This window comes from Aplysia californica, unplaced genomic scaffold (genome assembly GCF_000002075.1).
Source record: "Aplysia californica isolate F4 #8 unplaced genomic scaffold, AplCal3.0 scaffold00155, whole genome shotgun sequence".
Classification (NCBI taxonomy): Eukaryota; Metazoa; Mollusca; class Gastropoda; order Aplysiida; family Aplysiidae; genus Aplysia; species Aplysia californica.
The window spans coordinates 1,228,206-1,245,821 of record NW_004797425.1 but is presented as its reverse complement, the minus strand read 5'-3'; the positions used below and the strand labels follow the sequence as shown (position 1 = coordinate 1,245,821).

At 36.5% G+C, this 17,616-nt stretch overlaps 1 protein-coding gene across 2 annotated transcripts in view; it reads right to left on the bottom strand.

Annotated features, from left to right (window-relative positions):
- Nucleotides 1–14,993: 14,993 nt before the first annotated feature.
- LOC101854715 (dnaJ homolog subfamily C member 22) overlaps nt 14,994–17,616 on the bottom strand; it is an 8,088-nt gene continuing 5,465 nt past the window's right edge. For both annotated transcript variants that reach the window (XM_005097476.3, XM_035969562.1), the window contains one exon: nt 14,994–17,082. In XM_005097476.3, the coding sequence (XP_005097533.1) occupies nt 16,900–17,082 (183 nt within the window). In that variant the 3' untranslated portion in view covers nt 14,994–16,899. The remainder of the gene's footprint in view (nt 17,083–17,616) is intronic.

Below are 17,616 nucleotides of genomic sequence, written 5' to 3'. Positions count from 1 at the left end.
GTGGGTCTCACATGTTTGCATTGTCAGTTAAACCATAGGTCAAGACTTGCCATGAAAATAGGCCCCTCTGGCAGTCATTGGTGTTTCAATGCTGTACATTTATGTGAAATATTTAAATGTTTAATCTCAGACTGAGGTTTAGTGTAATGTCATCCTGTGGGGGACCAGTATTTGAAATGGTTTTTACAAATGTTTGCTCAGGATTGGAACATCTTGAACATGGCTTAATTCTTTGAATGGAGACTTTTCTTTTCTTCAAGTCTTGAAATCCGTCTGATTTCAGGAGAGTAAGAGCATCATCAGTTTGAAATTTGAAGCCATAGGAAAATAAAACTTAATTAAGTCATCACTCCTTTTGGGTTTCTTTCAAGTCTGCCTATTTTTTAATTTTTTTTTGCTCCAGATTGTGCCACTGCACTTCTGATCGATGCAAACAGGCACAAAATTTGATGTCTTGTAGACATGATAGGAATTAGATTAGCACAATTTAAAAAAAATATTTTTTCATTGTGCTTGTTCCAGCAAACTCTCTCTGCCTGTTCACTCTGCCTTCAGTCTTTGTGTTGTTTTGTGATACTGCTAGTCAGTGGGAAGGTATCCAGATGAGGACTGGGTGCCTTGTGAACAGTGTATGTTAAAACTGTTAATTTTGTTTGCCATCGGATGAATTTTGCCATGCTTAATTAATTAACCTTTGAGGAGACTCCTACGGCTTGTTTGTAGGTGCCATTTTTGTACTTGTATAAAGTATGATACTTTGTATTTAGTTATATTATGCATGCATACACTCCCACAAGCATACACACAGACACACACAAATATATACACTGATATCAGTTTATAATTGTGTGCCAGTTTCTATTACAGATTTGAGTAGGAGTGTGTTAATAATGAGACATAAGGTTGTGATGACGTGTAACATACACGTGCGACATAGTGTGTTGTGGAGAGAAACATCATTTTGCTATTTTCATTTTGCTATATTTTTTAGAGCTAAAGAATTTTTTTTCATATTTTTTTACGCTGTTGTTATGTGCTGTGTTATCGTTTCATTTTGTAAGATAGAATAATGGGTTTGTAAGTTTATTTTAACTTGTTGTGGAATCTTTTTTTCTTCTTACTTTGGTGGGCTTCATCCTAGAACGCTGATAGAAGAAAAGATTATTTTAGATAATATTTGTGTGTGACTGAATTGTCTTTAGTTTTCAAAGTCTTTTATAAATTGCAAGATTGCCAACGAGTAATACGTGCTAATAAAGTATTTAAGGTTCGCTCTGTTTCTTATTTAATGATTTATGAATGTGTATTACACAAGACAATAAGTAATATCATTTATTATATATAACTCTAAAACTGGTTTTCCTACCACTGTGAAGATACAATATATTGTTTTGTTACATGATTGTATCCTTTCAGAAATTCTATAAATAGTAACATTATTATTAGTCATTAGTTACTCTCCAAAAAAGAGGTTATGTTTCAAGTATCGATGATGGGTCTCTTTCACTATTTGATTTTTAGCAATTTAAATAGGGGCATTCTGTTTTGTGTCCATTAGAACATAACTTTTGAGTATGTGTTTGTGTGTGATCATAAGGAAAATCATTTTTTACCCTCGCCACTCCCATGAAAAGATGTGAAGATTTTGATTAATTTCCACAAAAAGAACAACTTTGGAGGATGCAAGTACTGGGAAGTCATCATTTGCTTCAGATCTGTGATATGATTATGTATGTCCCTTGTTTAGTATGAAAGAAAATGGAATGGAGGATGGTTGCTTGTTTGCATAAATGGTATTTTCCCTTGTATCCCTGCTTTGTAAAAGAACAGGGAAGCGGGTTGATAAAACACATATGGTCGCTTTTAAGCACAAGGGGGCTGTCCAGAAAAATGCTGTTTTGAGAAAATCGAAGGTAAAGTTTTTGCCCCTTGTTCTGTTTCTTTAAAAGACAAGGAGAGTTTTCTCTATAACCAAACAAATATAAACACCAATGAAACCAAACTTTTCCTATAGGTAGGGCAATGCCCACTTTTGGTGTACATCAAGATTTCTGGAAACCCCCGAAATCTGGGTTAGCCCGCTTGTCCTTAATAGCAACCATATTTCATGTTATATATATATATGTGTGTATGTGTACTTGAGAGGTGTGAGTCCGAAAGGAGAAAACAGTAGCAGTGTAGTCTCTCCTCAGCCTGTCAAGATTTTATGACATGAGATTTATGAGGCCTTTACTTCTCTGTCTTCCTACTCTCTCGCTTTGTCTCTTGTTTTCAATTTTGTTCAGACTTTAAAAGATTTTACAGAACTCTCCAGTATTTGCTCATCGCTAAGGCATATCTACTTGGTCTCATATTGTCCCATTGTTGGAACAAAACTTTTTTTTTTCCTCCTATGTTCATTGAACTTAATGCTTCTTGTATTGGATGCATCTCTGATTCTTTTGTTTTTATGAAGCCTCTGATGATGAAAAGATGTTCCCTCTTTTGACTGTTTGATTTCAGTTTCAAACAATAATAGCTATATTATATTATACATTACATTACCATTGTTGTTTACTGATTGTGGGCTTTCTATGTTTTTATTGGTTATGGCATGTGAAAGTGAAAGATCTTTGTTTGTGAGAACAGACCTACTATTTTTTGCAATGAGATGGTACTGGTAATTGTGAGTTTGTTCTTGTGGGGGTTTTATATTGCTTCTTTGTGAGCTATTTTTCAGTCTGCGGAAACGACATCAAAGTTTTTGGAGATGATGCTGGCCAATGTAAATAGTCTATGTCATCCCAGTTTCCTACATCTTGGAGAAATTGCAAATATTGTGGGTGTCATTTGCCGTGAGGTAAATTTAGCACAAAGGCATGTTTGCATACGCCATGACATTTGTTCCACTTTTTCGCCTTTAAGTAAGAGATGTGCTGTTCATGTGGCCACTCCGATGCATTTTTCTTTTTCTGTGTCTAGTTTTTTTTGTTCTGTACTAAACTGTCTGGTACTGTAAATACCAACAGATTCCACTGGGCATTTTCTCTTGTTGCTGGTGATTGTGAACCATTTCCATCGAACCTTTTGCTTTTGTGTGTTTTTATTTGTACTGCCTTCTGCTTGTTATTCATTTGTGAGTATGTTTCCTTTTAAATTTTCGTTCAGTTTTTATGAAAAAGGAAACAAAATACTTACAATGTGTACAGTTGTTCAAGCTACTCTTGTGATGAATAAATGTGTCGTTACCGGGCAAAATTAGCTATTATTTGGCAAAAAGTAAATCTGGAGAGAGAACACTGCTTCAATGTCTCTGATGGCAAAAGTTTGTTGGGGGGGGGGGGGTCGATATCATCCTTTTTCTATACCATTTTGCTTTCCAGTATATAAATTTTCATGAATAAAATCATTTGTTTATATGGTGAATCTTATTTTTACAAGAAATGTCTAGATCTACTGTTATTCTTTTTCTAAGTGCTCTTTCTATCAATTGTCACATTGTGTCCATCACATTGTGTCCGTCACATTGTGTCCATACTATCTTTATATTTTGCCTCAGATATTAATGCCAGTTTGAAAATAATGCCGTCCCTGATATATGGACTTCGATCAATTGTGAGTTGGTATGTGACATCCACATGTCATGTATGCATCTGAAGCAAAAACAATTTTCTTTAAAGTAGGGGCCAAATATTTTCCATTAAGGCAGTTACTTTGATACGGGACTGTTTGATGACGGGTAGATATGATGAACAGACTTGTGTACAGTTGTTAACACAAAGGCATGAAGTATGATGAAGGCAGTGTATTTCTCTTAGATTCTGCCTTGTGCTGATTACATTTTCCTTCTGATAGTGCTGTTTCTGTCACTAACAGAGTAGTCTCCACCTAAATTCACACCATACAAAGGCATGCTGTGCTCAAATGCACGCTTTCATCTATGTTTGTTTGTTTTTTTTACTGTATGAATTAGATCTACAAACGCACGGTCTGTTCCTCCAAACACATGCATCAGACCGCGGAACATGCTAACAGTAACAGGCCAAGCTTGACAAAGAGAAATCTTTGCAACAGCCTAGACAGAGTGCCTCATGATAACAAAGTACAAAGACAAGTGTAGACAACCGGATATTTGACGAGACTGCTCCTCGCATAGTACAATGAAAGTGATGGACAGCATGTCCACACCCTGCGGATACACATGACTGGGGAACGGTATATTTTGGGGGTGACTTTATACTCGTTTCACCGCTTTGTCGGTGAGAAAAATACCCCCACAAGGGAGATAACACAGTGACAATAACCACTAAAATATCAAGGAAATCAGATGGTTGTGTCCCATTGCACAGGCTCACGTAAATGCACGGCTAAGGAGCCCTCCTCAGCACTTTGTGCTTAGGCAGAGACTACTGTACTTATTATCTTCACAGTTCTGCTGGATAGTAAAATAGTAAAAATCACTGGTCATTTCTCTTCAAGGTTGCTAAAGGAAATTCATGTCAAGTGGCATGCAAAACCTGCTGTCTTTTCTAATAGGCCTACTAACTTTGTTGTTTTGGTCAATTTTGTACTGGTATCCGTGGTGTAGCTGTTTATTGCTTCACCATTGCACTCAGAAGACCTGAGTTCAAGAATTAATTCCCATGGGGAGGAGGGTTTTTTTATGAAGTATCTGCATGCTGAGACGTATCTTTCTCAGCCCAAGTTGGCCCTGACAGGCAGGCATGAAACATCTATTATTATTCAATTGCATATTATTGTTATTTCAATTTTTGTCTGCAATGGACACGTATAAAACAACTAGGGTATGCTCCTGGCTCTAAACTGTCTCCAGAAGAATTTGGTCTTGCTTGTTATATTCTCTCAAATATACATGAAATTTGTTGTTGTTCTCCCAGTCAACCAACACTATGTAATCCATGGATCTGGGTAAAGGGTCCAACTTTTCCTATGGGTCTAATAAGTAATTTTTCTGTGTGGCAGTGTTTGCTAATTTAGTGTGACTTTTATATTCTTAACCCTTATTGTGGGCTTGACTTCAGTATTCTTAACAGTACTGTCTTTTTATGGCAAGTTCTGCAATAGGCCACAGTCCCTTTTCAGCTTAGTTGCTGGTGTGCTTCTCAGTATTGTGGTTTTGTAGTCAGAAGTTGAGGGTGGCTGGAGTTTCCACTGGACTGGGAAAACTCTTTTCCTTTTCTTTCCGTCTGCTGTTTCTGTCTGTCTTACTCTTACTTTTTTTCTGCCCTCATGACCATTATTGTCCTTTTCTTTTTTCCCGAACTAGTGGCTTCACCTCTCTGCAAGCTGGGCTTTTAAAGTAGGCTCCCCTATGTGCCACTCACACAGACCTTTGTCAAACCAAAATCCTGTAGAAATATATTGGATTTAGGAGCGCTTTTTGTCGTAATCAATTTGAAAGATTATGTAACTTGTTTTTGCTCTCTACGTTGGTTTTTTTTTACTGTATGCAGACCCTTTCAAGTTTCCTAATCCCAAACAAGCTGGTCAACGTATAGCCTGTGGGGGCCCATGAAGTGAAAGATCTGACATAAACTGGAGACTCTTTTGACATATCACAATATCTTTTTGCTATATCTTACAGTGTGATCTTTTTCTTATGTCCATGCCGCTGCCTATCGTCTTTGGTTGAACATTTTTACTTTATGACAACCTTTCAGTTTAGGACACACTGAAACATATAATGCATATATATATTGATGTTTGAGACTAATATAATGGATTTACCTGTACCAGTACACATTTTTAGAAAAGTAAATGAACACTGTTCGTGTCAAACATCAGTGATTTTCTTTTTCTTCCCAGGGAGTTGAAACTGCGTGCAAACATGTGCTGATGTGACGTTTGCTTAATTAATTATTTTTTTTACCATTTATAAATTTTGACATGGTCTGTGCATGGCTTTGTGTTGGTAATAATATACAGTCTGTATCTGCGTTGTTTTCTTCTAGAACACACAAAAGACCAAATTGATGTTTCAAGTCATTCAGTGATTATAGTGGTGAAATTATTTGCAGTTTGTATGATTAAATGAACAGGCTTCATTGTTTCGTTGTTGTTTTCTTTTTTCTTGTAACTACATGTAGCCTACTACAACTACAAGTTCGTAGTGAAATTGTCCTGGTTTTTAATTTTTCATAGCGGATGTTGGAGGGCTCCACCAATAGGTCATACTCCTTTACCTTCCCTCTGTTGTTTCTGTCTGTCGTTCTTTTTCCCCAGTAGTAAATGACCATAATAATTATTGTGTCGATGTGCTTCTCTTTATTCAAACAAGCAAATTAATTTTTCCTTTTTTTGTTTTTTTAATTGATGTCAGCGTCAGGTGTCTATAATCTAATGGTATGGTATTATCTACATCAAAAAAATGATTGCATTTCCTTTCATATGATGACAGAGGTCTGGTCTTGTTGATAATGAATTGGAAAGACCAAGATCATGGTCGTTTTAAAACATACCATACCTACATGTATAACACGGATAGCTCAAATTCATCGGGACCGGCTCCGGTTGTTTGAGGGATCTGTAGTTCGATGGATATCTCACAAAGATAAAGAAGGGGGGAAAAAATGGGACAGCAGGCACAGTTCGATGGATGCAGGATTTCGAGTCTTGTGTTCGACCTATTCGTGTTATACTGTAGTTTGTTTTGAGAGTTTTGTAAAGATTTCTCCATTGTGCCGTCATGTCTGTGGTGAATAGTTCAGAGGTCCTTCGTTATGAAAAGCATTGAAGGCAGTCAACACTATGACAAATGCAAGACTTTGCATAGATTAAAACACTGGAATGGTAGAGCTTGCTTGCGTTGCACAGTTTGATTCTTTCAAACTTATGACAGGACCATGCAGTCTGCAAATCCACTAGTTTTACATACTTTTTACTTTTTTTTTTTCCGATACAGTGGCCAACTGATTTCAAGCCCTTTGGCCCATTGAAATGGCAAAGAATTTACAGGGTTTATATATATCCCCTGCATTTTTTCCCCAGCACATAAAAACTTCCCGTTATGATTCTTCTTTGGCATTTCCCTGTTCAATCTCGATAGTAGAAGTAGACAAAGGGTTCTCCGATCCACCGAGTAAATGATGCATCTCTACACATGTATAGTCAAACTATCCAAGACTGGCACACACTGTCGAGGAGAAAAGTGGTTGCTTGAGACAAAAAATGTCTTGGACGATCACTATATTTTTGTAAAATGCAATAGGGAAGTGGTTGTTTGAATAGGTGGTTCTTCGTCTTCAATAGGTGATTCTTGGGCAGGTGACCATTAGACCAGGTTCAACTGTACACATCTTTATGTTGTTTTTCCATTCTAGGAAGAAGTGTGCTTTACTCTTAAACTTAAAGTTAATTAAACCATTTTTTTTCTGAGGTGCGGTATACTTAAATTATTTCTATTTCAAGTGTACAAGGATCCCAGTGCCACTAGCATTCATCATTGTAAAAGTGGGGGACTTGATATTGTTTTGAGGTAATGTGCTCAGCTCACCTCTAGACCTCAGGAACTGGTTCAATCCCCTGTTCATCGTGTGATCAGTAGATAATGAAGGTCTTTTCCTCATGCTTTTCTCGTTCCCGAGGGGTGGGATCGAGCGCGTCCTCATCTATTGACAGTCAAAGAAGAGAGTTTATTATCCCAGTACATGCTTTTTGCACACATTACACATCTTGGGTTTTGAACGTTAGAAAAGAGCAGGCCTGTCCCATCAGCCTTCCAGTTGTGATATTCATGGAAAAATAATCAGGGGCTTCCGGCGTCTGCGGTCTAGGGCTTTGGCATCACACATAGGGTTAAATTTGATCCTAGTGTGGGGAGAAAATTTTTTGAATAGGTGTAAATCTGTCTTTCTGCAAGGATTTTGTATCCCTCTCATCCCAGATTGGCCCCAACAAGCAGATTTGAAGATTGCCTCCTAAATCATAAATGATCTGAATTGTGTTGATTGGGGCGTATAACACTAACATTTAAACATTTCTTTAAAAAGATTAGTTAGTTTTTAGTAAGAGTTTTACGGCACTTGCAACACAATAAGGTTATATAAGTGCCGAAGATTAGAAGTGTTACAAGAGAGTAACAAACACAAAAAAGGAGGGAAGATAGAGAAGATATCTTTTTTATAAGAAAGAAGGAGCAAACCACACCAGAGCAACAGCCAACCACCCAAGTATAAAAAGATAAATTAAACTAGATTTACATGTATCGTGGTGAAAGGATAGCAAACACTGAAATACTACAAGGCAGAAAATGGCAGAATTACATTTTTAATTGTTTCTAGTTATGCTCCAAGGGGACTTCATAATAGTACAAAGCAGATAAAGGTCACATTTTAAAGGGAGGTCCCTGTAAAAATGAAGAAATAATAAAAACGTGTGGAGACACCATGGAATCACGCGCTCGTCAATTTTTTACTTTGATCATACAGAGTTATTATATTATTAATATTAATATTGTCTTAAAGCTTGTTCATTTGGCGAAAGAATACCCTTCTATCTTGAATAGAAGTCGAGATATTTGCGATTGAAGGAGGCGGGGATCGTTGGCCGTGAGAGGTAAAATTAGTGAGCAAATGGCTGCCAAAGTTTAGAGACTTCCATTAGTAGACATTACTTCCAAAGGTTGAGGGTCCTTGAAAACTGGAATTTACGTTTTTTGAGCCTTTAATGGACGTTGTTCTGTAACACCCACAAAGAAATGTGTTTTCTAAAGAGCACTAAGATGTTGAACCCCCCCCCCCCCCCCCAAAAAAAAACAAAAACAAAAAATTAGAAAAAAACTGCCCAAAGCCCACAAAAACGCTGATTTCTTTTATTTCATTGCTTTGACGAGGGATTGATATTTTGAAGATAAATGTATGAGGTCCAGACTTAAAAACTTATTTCTGAAAATCATAAAAATGTGATTTTAGTTTTTTAACTCCTGTTGTCTTTATGTGCTTCTCTCAAATAACATAATTATATTATAATTCACCCTTCATTAAAACATTATGATGTTACTGCTTTTCCTAACTAAAGGGGCTGTTAGGCTCCAATAACTATGTTCAGCAGGATTAATACAATACATTGAAGAATTGTGACTTGGCTGTACTTAAAAACATGTGTCCACAAAAAAATAAAACAAACATTGTATTGATACATTGGAGACAAAAAAATGTTTATTGAATAAATAAAAAAATGTAAATTCTGCAGAAATTATTTTTAATCTTTTGATTTTTTTTTTAAATCGTTGAAAAGTGTGCGCACAGCATACATTTTCGCTTGGACAAACTGGCATAAAAAATACATCTTGAATAAACAATTGCATTGCCCTTATTGTGTCAGTGACCATGTAAATTTTCAAGGATTGGATTGAAATCAACAGTCTGGCATAAAATTAAGAGTTTAGTGTACATGCAGCCTTTCAAGATGAAGAGATTGATCTCATACAATTTTAAACATACATATGGGCATGTAAATGTGACTTACAAATTAACTAGATCTATACTTAATAATATCGCAAATCTTTACTATGTCCTGGCTGACGAAAAGGTCAGTCTCAGAGTTCTTATTCATTTTAAACCTCAAAATCCTCTCTCTGCTTTTTGTTGTTTCTTGAATCAATCCACGCTAGAGTTTTACATGTTCTTTTAATTATGTTGAATTCTAAATAAATAAAACAACATCCATTTTCACAAATAAAGACATGTCACACACACAGGGTCACAAATTCTGGGAATCAAACCAAAACTATGAACTATTTGAATGGCCAACCCTTGGAACCTGACACAATTGGCATTAAAGTGAGGTTGAGGCCAAAGAGGGGTAACCAATAGGGCTGGGAGGGTACCCGAGTAAAGAGCTCAAAACCGGCTACCCGGGTATTGGTGTCAGGTACCCGCGTTTTCTACTCCACTCCCCTTCGTTAATGCTATGCAAATGCACTTAAATTATGTCCATTCGTTGGAGCTATAATATATAAGTACACTGTACTGAGTACTTATCGATACTGAGCTCTCTAAGTTCTAAGTCGGTACAGTACTCAATATAGGTCAACATTTACTAGTGCCCACCACTACTCGTACCTCCTTTCCAAGGAAACCAGCAGACCACAAAAAAGGCAACATTTGGGCATGTCAAAAGAAAGTTTCGAAAAACCGATTGGATACTTTGGTTGGTCTAGGCCTACAGTTTCAATTTCAATGTCCTTATTTATAGAAGCAACTAGTGTGCAGTTCTAAGAATCCAACGGAGAAGCAGAACATTTCTAAGAATTATGTGAAGTAAAAGGGTTTAAATAGCTTTGGCTTTGTCATTTTAGCTCAGTTTCTATCAAGATGTCTTTTAAAAAATCATACGCTTGGGATTACTTTGAGAAAATAAAAGACGAAAAAAAAGGGCCTCCTGCAACATCTGCAAAAGCATAATAAAAGTTGACGGGTCTTCAACTTCAAGCCTCTTAAAGCATTTGGAGGGAAAACACCCAAATGAAATCGCAAGCAGGCAGAGCAGTACAGAAATACCATATATGATAATTGAAATGTCGGGTACTCGGGGTATTTTTTTCATTACCCGGGTATCAAATTACCGTGTAATCCCAGCCCTGGTAATCAATATGATCAATTTTGCTTAATAAAAAGCAAGCACAAACTCGCATACACTGATCTACACAGAAATTGTCTGACACTTTTGAGATAGAGAGGCTGTGCCTAGGTAGTCAGATGTCGTATTTTCATTGCAACATGTTACAGAGGGAAAAAAGTCTGCCTGTGCAAAACATCCCATAAATCGAAATTCCAGTCAGAAGAACTTTACTGAAAGCTCTCTCAGACAAATTTTTTATAGGAATGTCAAATGACAGCATCGCGTACAAATAAAACCGGGGTGCAAATCATGATGCAACCTCATTTGGCAACAATAAAACATTGTTCAGAAATGCATATATTCACTGCAGCTGACAAGGCAACAAAGTTGCAGCCTACTTTTTGTTGTTTTTTTTTTGGGGGGGGGGTAAGTGTTTTACGGCAATCGCAACTCCATAAGGTCATAATAGTCATATGAGCATGCGGGACACACCAAACAATTTCAGTCGGTAGGACATTTTGAATTTTGCCCGGGTGGCCGCCAAAGCCTACTCGTCAATTTCAGACCACCAAGGGATCTTTATTAACGCGTGTAGTTCTTTCCAGCCAGAAGATCAGGGGTGTGGCTGAAAGACAGCAGTAAGAAGGAGCCACGGAGTAGCAGTAGAAAGGGTGCAGAAAGAGTCAGGAGCCCAGTGGAGTGGGCAAAGGAGGTGAGGGGATGGGGGAAGAAAGTGGGGACGAAAGCAGACGACAGAATATTGTAAGAGAGAAGGAAAGAAGGTGAAAGTAGACAATTTTAGAGAAGAAAATCATTTGGTCGCTACCCGGATTCGAACCCAGGACCTTTGAATGAGAGGCGAACACCTTAACCTCTAGACCACAAGAGCCCCCTTGCCGCGTAGGAATTATTACTGAGTGTCATAAAGACAGTGAACAATAAAGTGTTGGATGTGATGAGCAGACAGTATGTTTCGGCTTTCTTTTGCTTTTAAGCATTTTTAATAAGTTATGAAGAAGAAAAAATTTATGACAGGCACAGCAAGCTGTGTACTCAGACATGATCATATGACTGTTAAAATCAAATATTCATCCCATATCAACAATCACTACAAAATTGACAAATGAGACAGACAGACATGTATTTGCACTGAAGTAAGGAAAATTTAGAATTTCAAGTAGAGAAAAACAGTTAAAATGTAAAAAGAGAAGAAGCCTCTTCAGATCTAGAAAAAAGCAAGATGAAGAAAAGAACTTATATAAGCTATTATGCTGTTTTAAATAAAAAAGAAAAAGGATCCACAAAGGACATCCACAAAAAGTTTTTAAAATCTGCTTACAGCGATCAAAGCACTACTGAACTGTAGCTTATATGGAGAGTGAAAAAGTGTGTCACCGACAAAAGAACTGAAACAAAAAGTGGAATTGGAAAAACCTTTTTGAGGTACATTATAATCAAGTACGTCAGCAACATAGATTTAAGTTTAAATATAAAGTGGAATAGTAAAAACTTTTTTGATGTATCCCATCAACTATGTCACCAATAGATATTTCAATTTAAAAAAGTGGAATAAAAGAAAAAAGACTTTTGACATATATAACCAGTTATGTCACCAACAAAAAAATCTATACTTCGGTAAAACATGGCACTGAAAAATCTTTTTTGATGTGCAGGACTTTGTAATCCTTCAGATCACAACAACTAGTAGTATCAGTAAAAATATAATATCAGTACACACACCAGATTTAAAAAATGACTAGATAAGCAACTGGACGGTCAAACTGTTTTGTCTGCCACCACCATACCATGGACTTGAAAGACATTTAATTCAGAATAACATGTACAGAGATAATAAATATGTCAACTGTGACCCTGTTATTTGAGAATACTTGCCTTTTAATTTGAAACATTATGATGCACAATACAGTGATCTCTGCCTAAGAACCTGGTCATTAAAAAAGGAAAGAAATGTTTTTCACCACACAGACCTGGTTTCAATTTTAAGGGGAACTACTCAGCTCTTATACATGTACTTAGCTTCCAGGTCATCACCCCTGTTTACAGATGACATATATGAGTTACGGGAGATCTTGACCCATTGATTCTATTATAATATATAAAAATACACTGTCTTGTCCACTCCTTTCCTTCCCTTCCCTACTCAGCTCCCCAACATTACAGCGTGCATTTCTCTGCCTTGGCAAAAACCTCTTTGCTTGCACAATATTATTATTATGGTAAAAAGCAAGGCGATATAAATCAGGCAAAACTTATTTCACCTAAGATAAAACCACAAACCCCTATCTGGAGCATATTTCTGTTACACAGTAAGAGTAAAAGAAGGCTCTTGGACTTAAACGGACCGGGTCCTAAAGCGGCGTTTTCTTAGGCAAAAAACATTATTCTATACATTCAGCATCAAATAGGCTATTTAAAAGTCCCTATAGAATCCTTTTATGTCATGACTTAACACCAAATCCACATTTGATTGGCATTACAAGTACAGGAATGTCACAGAAACAGCAAAAAACACAAACAGCAGATTACACCATCCAACAAGGAACAGTTGACAGAAAACACTGTCTCATACATTATAAATAACATTGTCTTGAAAAAGTTTTTAAAAATCTGATTTTACACAAAACATGAAATTGCAGACAGGAGTAGAAATGACACCTAGAGGCAAAAATATGCCCCAAAAGGAATGTCAGTTAATAAATAATTGGCAGTACCGGTATACTGGAATGAACATTTACACAAATCTAAGCATTTCATCAAACACGTGTTAAGGCCTTCAGAATCTTTCTGCTGAAGCACACCCCACAGCTCGCCTCTTTCAACTTCAAGATGTAAATTACATCCATATATGAGCCTTTGCCAATAGGTGGGGGTATCTTCATAAACCTTACAAAAGCCTTTCCTATTCCAATAAAAATGGTGCTACAGCTTTGAAATTTGTATATGTTGTGCTTAAGTTAATATGATGTTTCAGCAACAGGAGCAGAGAAATAGCAGTTGTGTCATCAGAAGAAATCTTACAAATATTTTTAGTTTTGAAATCAATGTACTTTTAGAATGCAAAACAAGAAGGGTCGAGTTCATACTTTTTCTGTCGTCAAGTTAAACAGTGAAATAATTGCTGAGAAACTTGTCCTTCTACACTTTTACTGTTATAACTACATTATTTGTGGTGCTATATCAGGAATAGTGATATCTGTAGCTATTTTTTCTTTGTGAGCCTTCTAGATTTTCATTTTGAAGCATAACTCGTGTAGTCATTTCGCAAGGCAACTTCGATTCCCCATGACTTCGTTTCTATCAGCCATTTTGGGGCCCTGGAACGAGCATAATATCGTTCAATGTTTACTCTCTGCCCTGACTGATTCCGAGGCTGTGACTGTGTGTAATTTTGCAGTGAACGAAAATCCCGCAACGCCTCGTGCTGTCATCATTTGTTATGCTCAAAAGAACCGATCAGAAAACGAGAAATAATAGGGGTGGAGGAACGTACATTATTGTTCCTGTCGATCCATTCAAAGCGTATTGTTATGCAATACAAGACGGCGAGAAGAATAACAATGGTTGAGACAAATTCATTTAAGTTTTCTTATGTCGTCATCACATCTTAACAGGTTGTGTTTGAAAAAAGCTGTTATGTCCGAAAAATGTTTCCCCCCATTTAGTTAAATTTAAAACAAGTAATGATTAACATCGCACTACGTTCCTACGGTCAAGTAGTGGTAGATCTAGATGCAACCACGCGTGCTTGGCTAGATGTAAACGAGAGGGGAAAATTTGATGTAAATTGATTTGATATGTTCCAAAATGACTACAAGCATTTATCCATTATGTGTCATCGTGGTTATGTTCGAAAGATATTTGGTATTTTGCATAGAGTCATAGTAAAATGTGAATTAACTGGCATTTTTTCACCATTAGCATGCCTTATGAGTCAAACTGACTCTCCTGAATCTTTGTCGGCCAACATTTTCCAAAAATGAATTAAAATATGAAAATGGAAAGTTTTTCATGAATGTTCTTTCGGACATAACTATGATGACACAAATGCGAACACAAGGACATTCAGTATTTCTTTATTCTGTGATTTTATATGCTCTTCATGCTTATATAAAATAATTTTACATTCCATAAATTACTGTTCAGGGTATTTTTCATTTTGTGTTATCATGGTTATGTTTGAAAGATATTTGATATTTTGAAGAGATTCATAGTACAATGTGAATAAAATGGCAGTTTTTCATATCAAACAACATACACTTTGAGTCAAATTGAATCTTATGAATTTTTGTTTGCTCAAATTTTCATAAAAGAAATTAAGATATGTAAACGGGAAATTTTTCCCTTTCTTTCGGACATAACTATGATGATAAAAATGCAAACACAATAGCATTCAGAATTTCTTTTTTCTGTGATCCTCACCATTTTATAGGCTCTTCATGCTTATGTTTGAAAATTAAAGCAATTAAAAAAAACTGTTTCAATAATTTTGTATGTTCAAATTCTAAAAAATATGTCATCACAATTATGTCTGAAAGAATTTGCCTTGATGTTATGTAACGCCAGTAACACAGCTTAGCATGCCATCTGTAGGTCTGTAAATACATGTTTTTGTTGGAGGAGATATACATGAATAGAAAAATTCAAGTAAAACCAAATTTTAAAAACTGTATCATCAACTCTCTGTCAGTGCTACATTTTCGGTACCCACCTATGGGCAAAAGCTCATAATAATAATATTTACAGTGAAACTCGGATTCTACGAAGTCATAGGGCCTATCCCTCAATTTAGTTGAATCTCAGTGCTCGATTAAACATGAGGTTTTTGTGGAGATAATTACAGGCACCGAGCAGGTAATGTATTTATAAAAAGGGAAGTAACAATAATGGTAGCCACCTTGAAATGCTTGCTTTTTTTTTTTACTTTACCCCTTTTCAATGTCATCCATCAAAAGCAGTTTGGTTTCAAATGAGAGGCATTTTCGTTTCTTTGATGCCATACCGAAAAAACGAAGAAATGCTGGAAAATTCCAGGACAATACACTGAACTCTACCAAGCACACACTGTGCAAAAGGGTCAATTCATTCAAATGTCACCTATGACATATAGTTAGCCAAAAAAGTTGTGTTGCTTTAGTGTCGAGCCTAGCATACAGCAACGTTTTGATTCCACAGAGCAGCGTACAATTTATTACGCAGATCTATGTCAAAACTAGCTTATTGTATTATAGGTCATCAGTCAGTGGGGAAAAAATATGACTGACTTGTTTGTATTTACTCACGTTCCACGCCCGGACTGTTTGTGCCCCCTACCCCAAGATACACGCTCGACACACCCTCACAGTCACACGTGTACTAGCCGCCCATCCGACCTCGACACATGCTAAGACATGTGTGCATGCCAACAATGCATGTCTTGGTATGAAAGAAGGCTGCTGATTGGTCACACAAGCTATAAACAATAGGCAAAGCGTTCACAATGCAGAGGTGCCATGGATGGTTTCCAGGGATAGATAAGATTCGTTGCTGGAGTAAAATGAGCGAAGCCACATCAGAGGGGACTGTTCACCCTGTAAGCAACTTTGTTGAATCCAAGGTTGTTGATATGTGTTCGTTGAATCAGAGTTATTTTTATTGATTTTAAAGAATTTTTTTTTTTTAAAACAGGGAATCCATCTCCATTTGTTGAAGTAACGTTTTCATGGAATCTGAGTTTGATGAATCAGAGTTCCACATGGTATTTATACATGTAAAACATTGACAACAAATCTAGAAAAGTAACTCAACTTTTTTCCACTTTTTGCTTTGACAAATCTAAAACTACAGGGCAATAGCCACTCCAGACTCAAACAAGAAGTCTTCTTTTCGCATCTCTTCCATAAAACCATAAAACAACCCATTTAAAAATCAAAACAAGAAAATTCTGGATAGAGCTAATAGAAAATCTAGTGATTCTCGTATTAACACAAATACAATGGCTGTCTGAAAAGTAAAGTGATAAAACCATTGAATACACAATCTGAACAAAATGTACATGTTTATGAAATATCACCAGTCAGCTACTCCTCAACACTGGTCCCACATGGATCGAAGCACTTTTTCCATTGGTAACAACAAGCAGCATGCATTGCTATTTACAATTCAATAAATTGTAAAGAGAGCAATTACTTTTAGTTATGATCATATTCACCTTACTTTTCAGAGAACTCTAGGAAAAGGCCTTTGAATTCATATGGCCTGCTTATCATAATGAATAAGATTATGCAAATTATTTCAGACAACACTTGAAAGATTTCCAGAGTGAGAGCTATGAACGTTTGCTTAGGACTTTCTTGAACGGAATCTTGTAAGGATGCTGCAGGCTTCTTGTACAGTGATGAACATTTTCTCTCCTTCCAATTTGGCTTCTTCTGTTCTTTGCAGGTCAGGGTGGTACTGCCGAGACATCTGCCTGCAAGCTTTCTTTATTTCTTCATAACTGGCATGTCGATCAAGGCCAAGTATCTGACAGAAATAAAAGATAAAGGAACATTCGTTCGTATGTGAAGATCACATTAAAAGAAATTCACCTGATTAAGCATGAAAAATCAAAGTTATAAAAAAAGACAATTTTCTTTATTAGATATTGTTACATGTGAGGAACACATGTTGCTGCAGTTATCAGCCAAAAAAGTCTTTCTTTCTTTGTACATTCATATGAGATTTCAGGACTAGTCCATGGTAGGTTCTTTGTCATTTTCTCAAATAATACTTCCACTTTTCCTTCGACTGTGTCCCTTCCTTCCGACATAAGTTATAACTTACAAGCCATACTGAAATAATATTTTAAAAATTGTCAAAATTCATAATGTTTTTAAAAGCTTACAACTGTAAGAGCGTCACAATTTCATCATTCTGTATCCCTTTTGATGGAAAGTTCACAAAACTTCCCACTAACTATCTAGGATAGTGAGCTACTTCAAATGTCATCCCTATCCCCAGTGCTCTGAGATACATACAGCATCATGTCAAATTGTTTTCTGAGGTATCGAATCAGCT